This window comes from Gasterosteus aculeatus, chromosome 13 (assembly GCF_964276395.1).
Source record: "Gasterosteus aculeatus chromosome 13, fGasAcu3.hap1.1, whole genome shotgun sequence".
Classification (NCBI taxonomy): domain Eukaryota; kingdom Metazoa; phylum Chordata; class Actinopteri; order Perciformes; family Gasterosteidae; genus Gasterosteus; species Gasterosteus aculeatus.
In genome coordinates this window covers 9,396,048-9,413,006 of record NC_135701.1, presented here as the reverse complement: position 1 = coordinate 9,413,006, position 16,959 = coordinate 9,396,048, and the positions used below count along the sequence as shown (strand labels likewise).

General features: G+C 41.8%; 1 protein-coding gene across 2 annotated transcripts in view; it reads left to right on the top strand.

Moving 5' to 3' along the window:
- Positions 1–16,959, top strand: part of LOC120830846 (netrin receptor UNC5C) — a 147,326-nt gene that overhangs the window by 104,545 nt on the left and 25,822 nt on the right. Inside the window, exons 5-8 of one of the 2 annotated variants that reach the window (XM_040195791.2) lie at positions 8,821–9,001; positions 11,170–11,337; positions 11,521–11,685; positions 16,806–16,862. In XM_040195791.2, the coding sequence (XP_040051725.2) occupies positions 8,821–9,001; positions 11,170–11,337; positions 11,521–11,685; positions 16,806–16,862 (571 nt within the window). The remainder of the gene's footprint in view (positions 1–8,820; positions 9,002–11,169; positions 11,338–11,520; positions 11,686–16,805; positions 16,863–16,959) is intronic. The other variant, XM_040195792.2, reaches the window with a different exon arrangement.

The following is a 16,959-nucleotide window of genomic DNA, read 5'->3' as shown; positions in this document are numbered from 1 at the left end:
TCAGTCCGGCTCCAGAATGCGGCCTGTCTTTGGTGCCTGACAGATGGCTGTGAACGCTCGCGGTAGCTGCAGATGTCGGTTGGATTTGTTTTCTCACTGACTCTTCCCCATGTTTTGACACAATGAGGTGAAATATTGTCCCCACCAATTTCCTCCTTTCCTTTCTTCTCCAGCGTTGGGCCTAATAGATTTCCCCTACATTCTCCCCATCTTCTATCCATTACTTTTTCTATCCATTCAGCACCTCTGTCCAGTTCTGCTCCCCCTCCCTCCCTCCCTCCCTCTATCTTCCTTTGCTTAATTGTGACTGCATGGAAATTCCAAATTGCTCTGCTTCTCCCCCATACTCCCTCACCTCCTCATTACCTTTTCATTCCACTACACTCTTTCTCTTCCCCCCACGGGCTCCCTCTCTTGCTTCCTCCTTCTATTTGTTGATATTGCCGGGTTAGTTCTAATGGATCACCCCCAGCTATCTGCTCCTAGTCTGCACTCCCTGTTTCCACATCCCCCTCCACCATAATCACAGCCTCCTTACCTCGGTATCCTTCCCTTGCTCCTTCACCAATGCCGTTGAAATACCTTTTTTCTGTCCAACGCTCTCTTGAGACTTTTCCCCATCCATCTTTCGCTCTCCCTTTCTCTTTGCACTCTTGAATGTTGACACGGGAGGGTGAGTCTAATAGATCACTGTGAAGCATCTGCACCTGTGTTAAATCTCAGAGGTAATGCTGTGTGTGTGTGTGTGTGTGTGTGTGTGTGTGTGTGTCTGTGTGTGCATGTGTGCACCTTAGAGAAGCCTGTGCAGCCTTTCTGTTCAGCACATCTGTGACCTCTTTTGGCGTTTGGCAAGTTCCTCATTTTACTCTTTTCTCTCCTTTCCTTTTCTCTGCTCCATTTCTGCTGATTCCATTTGTTGTCCCTTTTCTTTGCTCACCCTCCTTCACTACGTTTGGAGGCTTACATTAGGAACCAACAACTTTGTGGCTTTTTTTTTAGCTCTCGTGATATAGTGTCGCTACACATTATTTAAAGTATGTCATGGTGTCTTCCAAAGTCAAAGCTGAGTAAAGTAATACTTGAGTATCATATGTGTGTGCCATGCATCATTCAGTGGAAGTGCAGTGGGGCAGTAGATTATTAATAGACCTCTGAAGGCCTGTCTAATTCCAACTTGGTGTCCTTCTGTGTCCCAGTTCTGTCTGTGTGGGACACCTTGAATTGCTCCTGCTCCTCCTCAAACTCTCTGCCGTGGGTATGATATTAATTCCTAGTGGTTTACAAGTAGTCTGCGAACGTACGTTAAGTTCATAGACGCTCCTCTTATGAAAATGACCTCTGGGAATTCTCCGCTCTTGGACAAACATCTGATTTAATAAATCATACAGTGATAGTGCATATTTTTACTTTTCTTTTTAACTCTGCGGTACAAGAGCATGTAATAAAAAGTACTATTTTTACTTAAATATATATAAATATTTTAGTTTTTTACAAAACTCTCCCAAACATAATTAACCAAAAATACTGTATTATGCAATATGAAAGAATGTTATGATATAATCTATAACCTTTATAACATTAATGTGAAATGGACAATATTTGGCCACCGGCCTAAAATGAGTTTGACACCCCTGCTTTAGACGAAGCCTGTCTCTTTTGTGTAGTTCTGTTGCCTTTGAGCATAGCAGGACAATAATTCAAATATACATAAATGTACCAGTAGCCTTTGCAATAACATCTCTAAAAAAGCTGAAACAGACTTTTAGATTTCTTGTAGAAAATCAGTGTAGGATGATTGTTGACCGTGACCCAGTTATGTCAATGTGGTTGATTAGGTCTTTATATCACTCGACCTGATCTAGTTAATTAAGCTGTCAGACCCTCTGAAATCCCACGTTGGCACGCCCACACAAAGTCACAGACACACTGGCATTCGCACACACATACACACATGCACATACACACCTCCATCTTGCATGTGTGCGTGCACATCTACGATGACCCTCTGCTAACCTGCACAATCTGCCCGGTCTGTCCGGTTCTGGCGTGTATTGTATTGTGGGTCGGTGGCTTCAGTAAATTCCCCACTGTAGCAGTGGGCAGCAGAATTATCCTAATCACCTCCCAAGTGAGGTGAAGATGCAGACAGAAGCACCAGGACATATGGCCAATTAAGAAAGGGTTGTGAAATGGTAAACGCATACAGCGGGTGGAAGAAACAACACACTGTTGCTGATTACTCCATGGACATCAACACCATTCTCAAATATAGCATTGAAACTATTTTATTGTTTGGGGCGGTCTCTTCGGTCTGTCTAGGGGGGGTCACACACAGTTCAGATCTCAAGTGGGACAGACCAGTAAACGCATTGGCGATGGTCCGGCCGACGGATGGCCAGGTCAAATTCCTCGTAGGTCAACATACTTTGACAATAAATGTTCCTGATTCCTGATGGGAAGGGGGGGTGAGGGGGGTCGCCAATTCTAATCCTTTGATTAATATTTCATTTCGTTATTTGTTATCTGCTTATGTCTGACTGCCCGTCTCTCAGAAGGCCTCCTGTCAGCATTGTTTACTCTCGGAATATATTTCTAAATCCGTCTTTCAAGCACGTCACAGTTCTTTTGATGGCAACCTGAACTGTATGCCTGCAACTGCAAGGGGTCTAACTCATTGGCCAATATAAAAAGAAAGATTCTGTTCGGTTCAAAGTAACGGATGAAGTGCAGATGAGGAGCGTGGCCATGATGGAAGAGGCGGGAGTGAAGTGAAGCCCTTGACATTGAAAGGACATTTAGTTTGTGGCTTTGCTGGCCCCAAAGTATAGCCATCTTCATCCGTTACAATGCTGCAAATTGGCAGGTACAGAGATGCCAGGAGGAGAATCACGGCATTGAAACTGCAGTGAACCCAGTCACGCACAAAACACCGACCCGCACACAAATGAAGGGTTGCTACTTGCGTTCCTCTTGTAACTGGTTGTTGACTTTATTCCTTATGATAGGCTGCATTGTGAACACAGATGCGTTGGGAGATCGGATCTCAGGCCTCAGCAACACAAGGAACGTAAAGTGTTTTACATTCTATTGTCCGAGTAGCCTTTATGTAAGACAGAGTAGGACGTATCCAAATCGAGGATACAGCTGCAGCGGCGTGCAGTAGTTCCCACCTGAATCCCTTTGGTCTGGCCTCGTGTTCGCGGTGACCATCGCGAACGAGGTATTAAAGTCAAACACTTCCTGGTGCTTCAGAGTTTCATTTGGTGCATTAATGTCTGATTTCAGTTTAATTGCCACATTTGCTTCTTCTTGGGGAAGCAGTTTTTTGTTACTCTCCCGTAATTGTTTCTAACAGATAAGTCCTTTTGTTCATCTCATTACAAAAGTTAATTGTTTTGTCTAATATCAAGACACACACAAAAAACAATCTTCACCATATTCATGTGCCCTGTTGGATTAAATTTCTATTAGCTTTCTTTGATTGAGTCCGTAGATTGTTGATTAGCCAGTAATGGCCTTTGTTACTTCACAAACGAATAGCTTGATTACTAGTTTACTCAGATACACCCCAGGACGGGGATGATGTGTGAAGGTAACACCCACACACACACACACACACAGACACACACACACACAGTTATAGCCAATCGTCTGGGTTTGTATCAAGAAAGCTGATGGCAGCAGAAGACAAGATGGATGGCGTGCTCTGCCAACACCCATCTCTCATCCTCGCTCTCTTCTCTCGCTCTCTTTCTGTCTCAATATGTTCTCTCCCACCTGCTCTCTGCAGCCCGCTGCCACTCCATTTTTTGTATTTTTCCTTATTCCTGCCCCCCCCCGTATGTTTGTCTTCCTCTGACCCTCTCTCATCGGTGCTCTCTGTTGTTTTAGTTTCTCACCTTGCTGCCTTGTAGTCCTCCCTTTTTCTCCCTTCTTGTTCATCTCTGTACGGGGTTATGTTCTGCTGACTGCACTGGCCGGGCTCTTGGGAACTGCGTTGGCATATATTTTACTGTGTACGTCTGTGTGGATTCATTAATTCGTCCGTCTGAGCGTACGTGCGCGTATGAGTGTTTGATAATGGAAACAAGCCTGCCTATTACAGCCGTGGCTCTTCAGACGCCGGCCAATAATAATGAGTGTGGCACATCTGGCGGTGTGCTTTTTGTGTGTCTCTGAGTGGGAGGCGCTGGTAGAGAGGGCACAGAGTATGTAAGGTGTTATGATTGGCAGAGTAATTATGCTTGCCCGGAGTCTATACAAGTCCGTTCAAACGCGGCGTAGACGTAGTCCTCGCAGGGACAGCAGCCGGACGTGCACATCTTCTAAATGTCCACAATGCATCGTGCAGAGAAAGTTAATTTTTTTTTTATTCAGCTCTGGTCAGGAGGAAGCTTTAAATTGGAGACAATGAAAAAAATGTACGTCTTAACAATTGTTTATGTAGGTATCTGCCATGCACACTGCCACAAAGGTTGGCCTGTAGCAGCCCATAAAGATGTATTCAGCTGTGGTGTTGAACTCACTGTACAGAAAACACAGTACTTACTATATGAAAGAGATGATGCCTCAGGACATAATCACAGATTAAGTCATTTCCCCTTAAAACGTACTTGGCAAAAGAAATTATATCAAGGCAGTTTCTCTTAGACCGGTCTGCATAGGTAGACATAAAATTGACCTTTGAAAAAGCTGCAGACGTATAACCCCCGATGCAATTCATTTATTTTTTATGAATCAGTGTTGAGGCACACCGTCAGGATGATTCAGACAACGATGTTCCAAACCAATGCATAAGCCAACTGCATTAGAGTGTTTTCGTGATAAAAGTAACAAAACACCCCCCTGCATTAAACAAAGATAAGTGTACCCCCTCTAGCCCGGTCATCCGTATCCGTCCACAGTCTGTGTCCTCTCATGTCCAACGTCTCGGTCTCATTCTAAATGAAGTGGAAACGCGTGCTTGAGTGGGTGCTGGAATTATCCTAACATGCACAGACTGACAACGCCCACACGTAGGTAGAGGAATCACTCTGGTAGCTCTTTAAGCCACTCGTCTGTGGTCTTGAAGGAATCCAGATAATATAGCTAATCAAGAGGATGATTATATTAACACGTCAGTGAGTCACACACAAACACACACACGCATTACAGCTTGATTTCCCTGTCATTGATTGTAGAATCACATTTTATTGTATCGGGTCTGTTTTGTGTTGCGTCCTACCATTATTGTGTATCTTTATATTTGCGCCTGCTACTACTTTGAAAAACGAATGTTGTGATTCAGTGGCAGATTTTATCCACAGACACTTTATCTCTCCGCAGTTATCAACTCCCATATGATGGTCTTTGTAGTGGCTCTACAAAGCGCGTCATATTTTAGCATTTGTCATAGATTCTGTTTGCTTTGTTATCTCGCTTCTTGCTCTGTGGTCTGCTATTTGTTTTGCTTTTGTAAGATTTACAATATGTTTCTCTCTGACACACTGTGACTGTGATGTCTCAGTTCTCGGTAGCAGATATACGGCAAAGCTTTGCATTTCAAAACATGTTTTGCTGCCTTTAGTGTAACAACATGTAGAATATATCTTCATAGCTTTGCCTGCTTTTATCTTGCACAGCATGCGACCAGGTCTTTGTTTCTATGCTGAAGAAAGATGCATATGGAAATATATTACCATTTTCTGCAGCCTTAAAATTGCACACCAAACAATGGGCCATTTGTCCTTAGATTGCAAGTAAGACAACAAGGAAGTATTTGCATATCATAATGTATCGCTCCCCCCAATACGATATTGCGTATTGCGTACAAACTGAGGGAAGACAAACCTGCTTTTATCTAGTGATCAGGGGCACGCGGTTTGAAATTCACCTTTGTCTGATTCATTGGGTCAAGCGAAATCAAAACATGAACAATGAAAGTGTGGAATTGATTTATTCCTTTGTAAAAACATAGAAGGCTTCTTCTTGAACGTTTTTTTAAACCATTGTTGCAGTTGAAACAGAGAACAAGACTATTGCTCATATGTTTGCATGTGTCAGTGGGTCAAAGCTGGTGTGCGTATACATTATTACAAGCATGCAATGCCACTATTTGATATCTACAGCATGACAACAAACACAATCTTCACGGCGTGTGTTTGTGTGTGTGTGTGAGAGAGAGAGAGAGAGAGAGAGAGAGACAGGTGATGTGGGAGCAAGAGTTAAAATAACAAATACCTATTCTCCCCTTGGGTTGACTCGATCCAATCACCCACCCTCTGCCATTCACACACCGAAACCTTTTTCACCAGCTGTGGGTAATGATGCGGTGGAAGTGGCAGTGTAGCCACCACATGTGGCCCCTTTGTTTGAGCCCAGCGGACGACACATTAGTCCAACATGCCACAAAATTCAGGCTTTATCAAAATTTCAGTCTATCATCACACAATAGCTGAAAATAGGTATTAATGTAAGTTATCATTTTGATTACGTAACAGTAAATTGGGTTATTTTGAATGTGGTTAATTTCCCTTATAGGAAGTGTCATTAGACAAATGGACTGTTTAAATTCAATGGCAAGTAACAATATTTGCTTTGATATATTAGTTTTCAACACACACACACACACACACACACACACACACACACAGACAGACAGACGCACGTCACACAACCCTGTTTTAGCATTGCAGTATAATTAGCCTGAGAAAGCATCTATGAATAAAAAGTCCTGCAGGTTAATTCATTTGAAGTGGAGTTGGCGGCTAAGTTTTGCTCATTGGTCTTGTTGACTGATTACTAGTTTCTTAGCGTTGTTTGGAGAATATGTAATCAACAGCATATTTTCAACATGACGTGATTCACACTTGAGGTTAAGAGTTCTTTCTCTGTTATGGTGGAACCATTTCAATCACGGTCACAGCCTTATTTTTAAATTGATATTTTCAGGAGCATAGTATGCCAGCATCTCAATTTTCCAGGAAATCCGTGGGCATGAATTCCCTTTATGTTACCGAATTGCCAGAACAGTCCCAACATTAAGCCACGACTGGTGAGATGTGGTAAAAGTTCTGTTTGTTCTCAAGTGGGACTGAAGCTTATAAAATGGAGTAAATGAAATTATCCATTTAAGCGAACTAACTTATAGCTGAATATCCTCTGAGCTACTAAGGTAGCGTGAACTAAAATTTGAGGATCATTTTCCTTTTTTATCAAATAGAACTAATTTTTTCTTTCACACTACTTCAGGTCAGGGGTGAAACACTTGAGGAAAACTTCTTCTGCCAGTCACTGTTGTGTCTATTTTTATGAAACAACCTCAAACCTAACAAAGAATGCATATCTCATGTTGTTGTAGTGAAAATATTGGCCTTAACCTAATCACAATTCCTAAATTCATCTTTTCAGATGTGCTGTTGCGTCTTGTTGAGCACACTCTCTGTGTCAAATGAAGTCTAAAATCATGTTATTGATTGAGCATGTTGCTAAGCAGCATCCATCTTCATATATTCCTGTCTGCATTTGGTTTTTGTGGTTATGTATACCAACCAGTGACCTTATATCTCTGAAACAAGATGCAACAAATATATTACATTGTGCTGTTTTCTCTGTGGCCACAGTACAGCTTATATAAATACCCTTAGCGTGAATAAATAATCCTTATCCTTATTACACTCATGTTTTTGCTTTGGTTTGCCAGAGAGCACCTCCTCTTTTTTTATACTTGTAAAGTACAAGGATGAACTCCTCGGCTGACAAGTCACGCTATATATATGTGTGTTTTTGTTTGTTTGTCTTTGCTTTTTTCCCCAGTATAACCTTTACTTTGTAATGGAAACTAAAAGGTCATGGAGTATTTCACTTAAGATTGAGAATTCAAGGCTACAGTGAGCCCCCTGGCCAAAGAGCAGTGCTGAATCTTTAAAGATCAGAGAGAGAAGCAGGTAGAATAACTGAGAGAGAAGACTGACAGCCGAGCTGGGGAAGGCAGTAAGCTGCATAATAACACAGAGTTTCCTCTTTTCTGCATCTGAGATTTCGATTTCCTAATGCGAAGGGCGGAGGAAATTAAACGAGGTGAATTAAACAATGTGACTCAGACATTTATGCGCTTGCCATAAAGTTTGGACAGGTTAAATTTAGGAGTTTTTAGACCAGTGAATACAGCACTCAGGAAATGTGATTAGGCTCATAAATGGGACAGTTTCTCGCTGTCTTACCCTTCACCCAGAGTACCTTGCAAACGCATGTACGGACATTTCCCTCCTTTTCTACTCTGCCAACCATGCTGTGAAGGGCCCGGCGTCTTTGTCTTTTACAACAGTATGTTTTCTATGACTTGATGGAGTAATGTCATCATTTCTATTATTTTTATATCCAACCTCACAAAGTGCTTTATTTGGTTGTGAACAGTAAATGTCATTTCTAATGCATTGGAACATTTTTTACAAGATTAATCACGACTGGAACAGAGATTGGATTTGCATTCACCACCGATCCTCATTTCCTACATACCATTTATTTATTCATATGGGTTTCAATGGTGACATCTCAAACCAATCAAAAAGTCTACACCGGCATCCTATTATAAGTCCTTCCCATACAATGTCATTTTTTTTTTTTGGAGTGGATCAGTTGTGAAAAATGACATTGTTATTTTATAATTCACCTCAGCTGGAAAGAGGTTGGAAAAAACGTAGATAGGTGAATGCATCTCTGGTTTAATTAGTTTGTTTGGCTTCATGGCAGGCGTATGTCTCTTATTTGCCACATTTTTTTCAGATTTTTTTGCAAAACCTTAACGCTGACCTAACTTTGTCCTCTCTCTGTCTCTCCCAGGTGGAGTGGTTGAAAAACGAAGAAATAATTGATCCCGCAGAGGACAGAAACTTCTATATCACCATCGACCACAACCTGATCATCAAACAGGCGCGTCTGTCCGACACAGCCAACTACACGTGTGTGGCTAAGAACATAGTGGCCAAACGACGAAGCACTACGGCAACCGTCATTGTTTACGGTACGTTCACGTGCTCCGGCCTTTGAGGGTATTTGTGTGCGTCTGATGTCGGGCGTTTTTCCACTCAAATGACACCGGTTTAGATGCTATCTGCGGCTCCCAAACAATGAGTCTGATCAGCCGAGCCCGGTCCCATCTGCCACATGAAATTAGCTCTTTGAGATTGGCTTGATATTCCCACATCACCCTTGACCCCGCCCAATTTAAATCCACCAATCACGCCTTCCGTTCTAAATTACAACACTCGGGCTTTCCAAATTTCGGAGCTTTCAGCCAAGAGTCCGCCAATCAAATTAATTGTGTAGCATATGGCATGAAAACAGCTGTGAAAAAAAAAAAACTTTGAATAGCTCACTTCTGAATGGTGTTGCCCTTTTTTTTTTTTAACAAAGTTTGCTGTGAGGGAGAAAAACATCACACGCCGTGTCTGCCTGCGTCGAAGAGAGACCAGGAAGCATTTTGAGGAACAGAAATGTGTAGAAAGACACTCACACTTACTGCACATGCACGGTGTTTCTCTCAAATGTGACACTGTTCCTATTCACTAGGAGAGCGTTTCAATCAAAAGTAACCGTGCATGTGTGCGGGTTTGATATACACAGTGAGAGACGGAGTGTTTTGACACTGATGTATCCTTTACAGAAATAGATTGTTCAATCTCCTCGGCTCCGACTGACACTGTTGACAAGGTGAAAAAAAAACACGGGGGGGCAAAAGTGAGAAACTGTAGATGGATGCGAGACAGGTGAGGACAAAGGAGAGGCAGAGGAGTAGAGAGCGGCAGAAGAAACAAGAGTAGACAACCCCACAAAGAGAGTGGATGACATAAGCGATTGTGCCGGATTCTCCCGGTCACTCCCTCTCTCACTCTGATGATTCATTTCTAATTGGGCGTTGGCGACGGAGTGCACATCGTCCACTGGGCCGAGACGGAGCTGTCGAGATGCAGCAGAGGCCTTTCAACCCACCTCTCTGTCAACTCGCCCTCTCGGGGGTGTCCCTGTTACTTTACTGGATTTCTCTCTTTCTGCTTTCACCTTTATTTGTGTCTGCACTGTGCTGCCACATTTGTCTCGTGAAAAACAACATTAATTCAAATAATGAAGCAAAGAGATGACAGGGTGCAAAGAAAACAAGTCAGTAAGGATACAAAGAAACAAAGAAAGAGAAACATGCATTCTGACTATGAAAATGCAGATTATGTATTTGGGTATTAAGCCTTCATAGTACTTTGCTTCCCTAATAGTTATTTTGTCCTCTGCCTGCTTTCTAGGTTCTACACTGTAAAAACTCAATTTGGAGGGTAGTAATTATTACCCATGCAAATTGTTTGAATTTTACTGGCAGTGTATTAGTCAGCAAACAAATGTATATATTTATTTTAAGTAAAGCTTACCTTCCCTGATGAAGTAATGGTTAATAAGTCATATTGTCAAAACTTTAATAACAATTTTTAGGTATTAAGTACTTACAATCTAGAGTTAAAATGACTTTTTTTAACTAATCAGTTGTATTAGGTAGACGTTACCTCATCTCTGTTAGTGTATAAAACGTATGTATGCTTTAAACATGTGGGGAAATCTACCCGAACAAATCGAGTGCAAATTGTTAGCTCACATTTATTAGATTCTATAGTTTTTTAAATTTATTTATAGTGTAAGTGTTAAACCATGTGTAGCTTATAAGGCATACGTTTGTCACTGTGCCCTCTGTGTGTAGTTGTTGTCTGAACGACGGGGAAAGATTGTGCGACAGTAACATTAGAAAATAGTACTTTAAGAACCGAGCCTCCTGGCATGTGTAAAATCACACTGAACCCATGGAGACAAAAACAGCCCAGAGATTTACTGATTCAAGATGATACCTCTTTGATAGAATTTTAGTTTAATGTCCATTTGATTTCTTCAGTCAAGACCTAGTTTGTATAAGCATCACAAATGTTGAGGTTTTTCTGTATTTTTGCTACAATTCCATCAAGCAAATGTTATTCATTCCTCAAGGGGCAATTTGTGGAAGGCAAATTACAATTATACAATTATACTCAATGACAGTTCACCAAGTTGACCAAGAATTCCTCGATAGGGCAGATGCACAGATGGCTGATTAATGCAAATGTGGATTACCGCATTGATTAGGTTACTGATCTTAGTTGCTCTTGGTTGTAACAGTAAACGGTGGTTGGTCTACATGGACGGAGTGGTCTACGTGCAACAGTCGCTGTGGGCGGGGCTTCCAGAAACGCACCCGTAGCTGCACTAACCCCGCCCCTCTCAATGGAGGACTGCCATGTGATGGACAGGCCATTCAGAAACTGGCCTGCACCACACTTTGCACTGGTGAGTGAATCTTGTATCTATATTTATATAGTTCCAATGTGTGATATTGTACTCTGTTGTATTTTTTTTATGTTCTATTTTACTCTGCCACAAATATTCTTGCACTTTTTTACGCCCTATACGCTGTTTCTTCATGTTTTTTTTGTTTCTCATTTGTCTCGTACGCTGATCCGCTCCCTCCAGTGGACGGTGTGTGGACAGAGTGGAGTAAGTGGTCGGCCTGTGGGACCGAGTGTACCCAATGGAGGAGGAGGGAGTGCAACGACCCAGCACCTAAAAACGGAGGAAAGGACTGCGATGGGACGGTGCTCCACTCACAGAACTGCACCGACGGTCTCTGCATGCAAAGTAAGTTGACTGTAGTGAATCTCTTTGAGGAAAAAATGGATGCATTTCTTCCATGTGTATAGAAGTTGTGTCATGGATACAGTACAGTAACTATGAAGGATGAGTATGCAAACAAATGGCGAGCAGCGTTTGCTTCAAATGGGAATTCCCTTAAAAGTGAACTGATCGCGGATGAGGAAGGCCATTGGTCAGATGTTTCGCTAAAAAACAGGAGCAACCGAAGTTTAACTTGACAAATGAATGGGTTCATGTACAACACCAAGATGAGATATCCATAAATATGAATATGTTAGAATATAATTATTCTGTCCGTGACGCCTTAGTCGAGGTGCTCCAACGTATAACATTTAACCGCAGCGTGCAGGGTTTGATTCTCCATTAAAGTAAGTAGAACTGGTCTCTTTTACCCTCTTCTTAGACAAAGCAAGTTTCATTAGTGTCCAGCCAACCCAATTAAGTCTGTGGGCTTTGGCAGAACTGTCAAAATGGTTGTGCTGAGATACCTTGGAGACTTGTCATTAAAACCCTTGGGCAAAAGTAAAAGCTTTGAAAGTGTCACAGCTTTGGGTGTTGCAGTTTGCCACTTTTCCTCAAATTTCTTACCTTTTTCTTCCCATGGTTTGCCCTTTTTATTGTTTTTTTTATTCCACTCTGCAGTTCTCCAGTAACCACTGCTTATCTGTTCATTTAATCCCCTGTCTCCATTGTTGTCTTTCTTGCCTCTTCTACCACCTGCTCCCCCTTTCCCTTTTTTATTTTACAGATTTTTTATTTTACTGATTTGTTCTTGCTCTGCTTTACAAATGCACTATATTCCTCTGTGCACATTATAGGTCAGGGGGGCCCACACTTTTTTCGGCTCAAAAGCTACTTTTCAATCGACCAAGTCATGGCGATCATTCCCCCCCCGCCCCCCGAATGAGTAGCAGTGATAACCAGACGGAACGCTGCATACCGCCAGCGCAAAACAAAATCAATACTAAAAAAAACAACAACAAGCCTGTCGATCTGTCAGAAGGGGGGAACCGTCACAACCATTACACACATTCTTCGTCATTACTTAGTCGGATGAGTCGGCCGGGGTTGCTTTCGGAGGCGCTTATTAGCACCATCAAGTTTTCACTTCGCTTCTGCGGTGACCCAAGAAGATTCTTTTCCCAATGGCAGGTGATCTACGCCTTGGCGATCGACCTATTGGGCACCCCTGTTGTGGATGATGTATAGGTTTGGTTTGGGATGGTCAGAATGATTGACCTTAGTTTTACCGCTTTCTTTTCTTTCTTTCTTACTATAACAACGTGGTTGAAGCTCTGTCTGCATTTTAGGTTTTTACGGCCTAACTTTATTGACACAAACTGGACAGCCGACTGACAATCGTGAATGCCGCTTCGCTGTATATATATATATATATATATATATATATATATATATATATATATATATATATATATAACAAGAATTGAGAATTTGGTAGAAGGATGCTTTTAGTAACGATGCAGCTGCCCCTACAAAGTACACACTGTTTCATGAAGAGTGCATACAAGTGGGACGTACTAACTCATCTAACGATGCAGTTTAAACCTTTGACCCTCTCCATGAGGGCGAATCAATCAATATCCGTGAGCACAGATGAGATCCACTTCCGTGTCTGAGGTGAGGTCCCACGTGCTCAACTCAAACAGCTGCGTACGCATGTTACTTTTTTGAGGGATTTCAAATCACTCTGTGCAGAATGTCTCTGCTGGCGCGAGCAAAATTGTAGGAAAAAGGGGAGAAAAACGTGCTTAGACTGCGAGGATCGTCACCTCCATCACTGCTCTTCTGCCTGCAACACTTTCACCTGCTCCCTCGCTCTGTGGATTCGAATTTTGACAGCAAGTGGGCGGAGATTGTCCCTTAGATAGTTATTTAATTGGTTGAATTCCACAAGTATTTATCAAACTTTTTACTCCACTGCATTTCCTGGCTTTTTCCTCTATAAACATTACAGACAGATAATGATGTTGCAGAACATGCAGTTCTTAGTGTTTAATTTAAAGCTGTCGATGACTTGGCATGTGCCGATCTTGAGCTGCACAGAAGATTGTCATTAAGAGGAAGCACGGCACGCCAAGAGACGGCTGGCGTGCAGAATGCAAAATACAACTGGATGCAGTAGAATGTCCAAGTAGTTTGTTACCTAATGCATTTGACCGAGCACATAATCTCTTTACCTGGCGTACTACGTAGCACGGCAGCCTGGGTGTTACAATGCCCGGCTCCGCACTTTCAAAGTTGCCCAATCCTGCGAGTCGACTGATCTGGTCTAGCATCACAACATTAAGATGTCAACTTTACATGTCGTACTATTAAGGCAGAGTTGGTCTCTTGTAATCCCCCTCAAAAATCTGTAAGAATGGAGGCGATTTGAAACTATAGATGGAAACAGAGTGAAATAACAATTCTGTCTGATATCAGACAGAGAGATGATCAATGCCATGAGCAACGGAATCAAATTATGTAATCCATCAAAAAGCTTTTGCCCATCTGCACATTATCGACGGAGGTTGCTGTATATGCAGAGCCCTGCCCACATTATATACTGTGTCTGTGCTCCGTGGAGAGGATCCCCTGAGGTCTGTGAGGTGCGGCCACAGAATCCTGGATGAAACCTGGAGAGCTATAGATTTAGGCTCATTTCCCCTGATTGATTTTCAGTCTTTAAAATGACTCCATAGACTTGGTTTTATGTCAACACTAATGTTTCCGCTGTTTCCTGTAGCATTTACGGAAATCCATGCAGTGTGTGTGTGTGTGTGTGTGTGTGTGTGTGTGTGTGTGTGTGTGTGTGTGTGTGTGTGTGTGTGTGTGTGTGTGTGAGAGAGTGTGTGGGAGAGATTGTGTGGTTGTTAGTGGGGGTTTCTGATGGCAGAGCATTTTATAGGTAGAGTATATTTGAACGGCTAAGTTATTCTAGCACTATTTTTACATTTGATTTATAAATGATAGATCTTTTAAAATGTTACCTTTACAATAACAGATTATTAGTCATTGCCGGTATCCAATTGGGCCTTTACACTGACACTTTGTACCGTTTTGCACCAGTAAAGCAATTAGGAGTATAAATAATTTGAAGTTGGAGCATATCTATATTTGTTTAGGTTATATAAAGTGTGTTTATCACATTTTAACTGCAGATCATTGAACTCAATTTACAGCCGTATGGCGCCGGTTTTAAAAGTGGTAACTTTTAGGTTTCGAGGTTTGTGAATGAACTGACATTGTCAATGTAGAGGAGCGAGTTCAAGTTTTCGAGAGGTACTCTGTAATTGACTTTGAGCTCAAAAAGCATTTCTCTCTACTCCTACTCTATTTTTCTCTTCCTGGCACTCTCTGCACCAACACCTCCCACCTTTATATCAATCTCCTCCACCATCTCTCGCTGCCGTTTTTTCTACAGTTGTCCTGTTAAATCCTAAGATGTAGAAATCCATTTGACCTCAGTGCCTCCTCTCTTGTTGTGCGTGCGTATCAGCATTTAGAGTATGTGTGCACATGTAGGTGTGTTGGTCTTTCACTTTTTTTGTTAGACGTGTTTGTGTTGTTTTATATCTTTTGGCCTGTTGACATTTTTCTGACAGATTGATCAGGATTTCTGGAGCAGATTCAGTTGGAGCTCCGCTGTGTCATCCATGAGAGCACGACATTTCACTCACTGCTTACTTCACTGGTTCCCAAGCGTTGTCTGTCGGGGGCCCCTCTAGGATATAGGGACATTGTAAGACCCCTGAACAAAAACAATAAAAAATAGGGTTGTTTATTCATAAAATAGGTACACATCACTGTTCCCCTCGACATTTTTATTAAATTTTGTAAACATGTTTTCAAGTGAATTTACTTCAAATATTAAAATTGAAGTTACATAACATTCAAAAACATTTCCTGTCAACACAACGTTTTTCAAACTATTTTTTCGCCGTCTCCCTTCATCTCTTTCTCTGCCTCTTCGCTGCGCTCCCCTGCTTGTAAATGAGCCGCTCTGGGGGGGCATGGTGCTTTTTCTTTTCTTTTTATTCTTGCTTCCTTTTTTGTTCCGTCGTGGTTGGATGTTATGATTGGTGATCACCCCCAGTTTGGGAACCATTGGCTTACTCTGTGTGTGTGTGTGTGTGTGTGTGTGTGTGTGTGTGTGTGTGTGTGTGTGTGTGTGTGTGTGTGTGTGTGTGTGTCTGTGTTTGTTTACACACTTTTGTGTCAATGTGTGTGTCTACATAACTGTTGAGAAAAATACATCCTGTGCGTTGAATTTATAACCCGAGACACTAACTGTTATGTAGCTTTATTATTATGAGAGAGCATTGAATCGTGTTCATTGTGTTATACAAATAGCGACCATCAGTGTCAGTTACTGCAGAGAATCTTCTCAATTCTTCTCAATGTGTTATTTCGTCTATGTTATGCATTTACAAAGCATCAGTTGGCTCCGACTAAATCATGTACGTTACATTTCCCTGCAAACTATTTACGATTTATTTTTAATAATATGACCAAGACAAGTTTCTGTCATGTCATGTTGCTCCTACTGTCATCACTTATTTAGACATTAATCAACATGGCATTTGTTGCACAGCTGCAAAGTAATTTAATTTAATAATAAGACAAATCCGATGAAAACACTACTGAAATATGCAAATGCAGTCCCAGAGCAATATATCTGAGCCCACCGACACCGGCAGAAGAGAACCGCCCCATCATACCTGTCAACAGTGGACACGTCTTACTGTATGTTAACATTTGCACATGACCCTGCTTAACCTCGTCAGTTTTCCTTGCCCTTTGTTGTTGAGCCGTGCGTCTTCCAGCCGGTCCGGCAAGCAGCTTTCAAGCGCACCATGTTTCTGTGTTGGCCTTTATCAATTATGAACCAGCACTTCCATTATACATCAGTGCCTCAGCAGTTTATCTGTGTTACACCCCTTCTGCCTGATTCAGCGGCAACCGTCCTTTGGCATTCTGAGGATTTTTTTGTGTCCATGTCCTGGCATGTCTGTCCCATTTGTTTTGACTTATTTGTTTGATTTTGATTGTTGTGTTCCTCTCCCTTCCTCATCCATTCCATCCCCTTCTTTTCTCGTCCCAAGGTTCATTGTTTCAGAAGTCAACTGAGACCAAAGAAAAGAGTGATTTGGGAGTCCCATGTAAGTTGATGTTTTATGTTTTATCCTCATCCATTTTCATTTTGTCTTTTTCATCTTAGTATTTTTTTCTGCGTTCAAGCATTCACCTTTGGCTCAT